The sequence below is a fragment of the Seriola lalandi genome, unplaced genomic scaffold (genome assembly GCF_002814215.2).
Source record: "Seriola lalandi dorsalis isolate HSWRI2012SDOR001 ecotype SW California unplaced genomic scaffold, Sedor1 jcf7180002054073, whole genome shotgun sequence".
Taxonomy (NCBI): domain Eukaryota; kingdom Metazoa; phylum Chordata; class Actinopteri; order Carangiformes; family Carangidae; genus Seriola; species Seriola lalandi.
The window spans coordinates 23,874-25,524 of NW_019524626.1; the positions used below are offsets into that span (position 1 = coordinate 23,874).

The 1,651-nt window shown below is 50.2% G+C and overlaps 1 protein-coding gene across 1 annotated transcript in view; it reads left to right on the forward strand.

The window, feature by feature from the left end:
• The window catches only part of hsd11b2 (hydroxysteroid (11-beta) dehydrogenase 2), a 20,158-nt gene that overhangs the window by 16,699 nt on the left and 1,808 nt on the right, over positions 1-1,651 (forward strand). Inside the window, exon 3 of the mRNA XM_023403239.2 lies at positions 1,256-1,441. Within this exon, the coding sequence (XP_023259007.1) occupies positions 1,256-1,441 (186 nt within the window). The remainder of the gene's footprint in view (positions 1-1,255; positions 1,442-1,651) is intronic.

Consider the following 1,651-nt stretch of genomic DNA (forward strand, 5'->3'; position numbering starts at 1 on the left):
TGTGTGTGTGTGTGTGTGTGTGTGTGTGTGTGTGTGTGTGTGTGTGTGTGTGTGTGTGTGTGTGTGACCCAGACTGTGATAACAATTATAATGTTTTACAGTTTAATTAGAATCTAATGAACATAGATCCTCTTCCTCTTCCTCTCCTGTAGAAACCAGACAGGATGTTACCTGGGCGGGGCCTCAGGTGTTTGGCAGTCTGCCCGCCTGCTGTTCTGGTCCTGGTCTTTCATCAGAACAGACTCAAACAAAGACTTGTTAAACAAACAGAGGGATTCTGGGTCAGGGCTTCAGGGAAGGGCGAACAAGGCTTGTTTACACCAGCAGAGAGAGAGAGGCTGAGCTCTGAGTGTTGACAGTGTGTGGAGGAGGGGCTGTTAAACCAGTAACAGACCCCTCAGACCATCACAGACCATCACAGACCATCACAGACCATCACAGACCATCACAGACCATCACAGACCATCACAGACCATCACAGACCATCACAGACCATCACAGACCATCACAGACCCCTCAAACCATCACAGACCCCTCAGACCATCACAGACCATCACAGACCATCACAGACCATCACAGACCATCAGACCATCACAGACCATCATAGATCATCACTGACCATCACAGACCCCTCAGACCATCACAGACCCCTCAAACCATCACAGACCATCATAGACCATCACAGACCATCACAGACCCCTCAGACCATCACAGACCCCTCAAACCATCACAGACCATCACAGACCATCACTGACCATCACAGACCCCTCAGACCATCACAGACCATCACAGACCATCAGACCATCACAGACCATCACTGACCATCACTGACCATCACAGACCCCTCAGACCATCACAGACCATCACAGACCATCACAGACCCCTCAGACCATCACAGACCATCACAGACCATCACAGACCATCACTGACCATCACAGCCCCCTCAGACCATCACAGACCATCACAGACCATCACAGACCCCTCAGACCATCACAGACCATCACAGACCATCACAGACCATCACAGACCATCACAGATCTCAGAGATGGTTTAGTTGGTTCTTCTGACAGTGTTCTTTGTTTAAAGGTCACAGGTGATTTCACACAGTCAGACGTGATGTTGGGGGGGGGGGGGGGGGGGGGGTGTAAATATCCATAATCAACATGTTCAGCTTCATGTTCAGACTCTGAACCAACAAGGTCGACTGTAAACACACCGTCTAATCTGTGTGTGTGTGTGTGTGTGTGTGTGTCAGGTCTGTGGGGTTTGGTAAACAACGCTGGAGTGTGCGTGAATTTCGGAGACGCTGAGTTGTCTCTCATGTCAAACTTCCGCGGCTGCATGGAGGTAAACTTCTTCGGCACTCTGAGCGTCACTAAAAGCTTCCTGCCTCTGCTGCGTCAGGCCAGAGGACGACTGGTCACCATCTCCAGCCCCGCCGGTACACACACACACACACACACACACACACACACACACACACACACACACACACACACACACTCTGATGTTGTAATAAATCTTAATTGAATGTTCCACTGAACCACAGATGAAGCTGCTGCCTTCAAAGAGCCAAACCAAACAAACAGAGCTGCTGCTGCTCCACTGAGTCCAGAACATCAGAGAGCAACCAATCAATCACTGAGTCCCC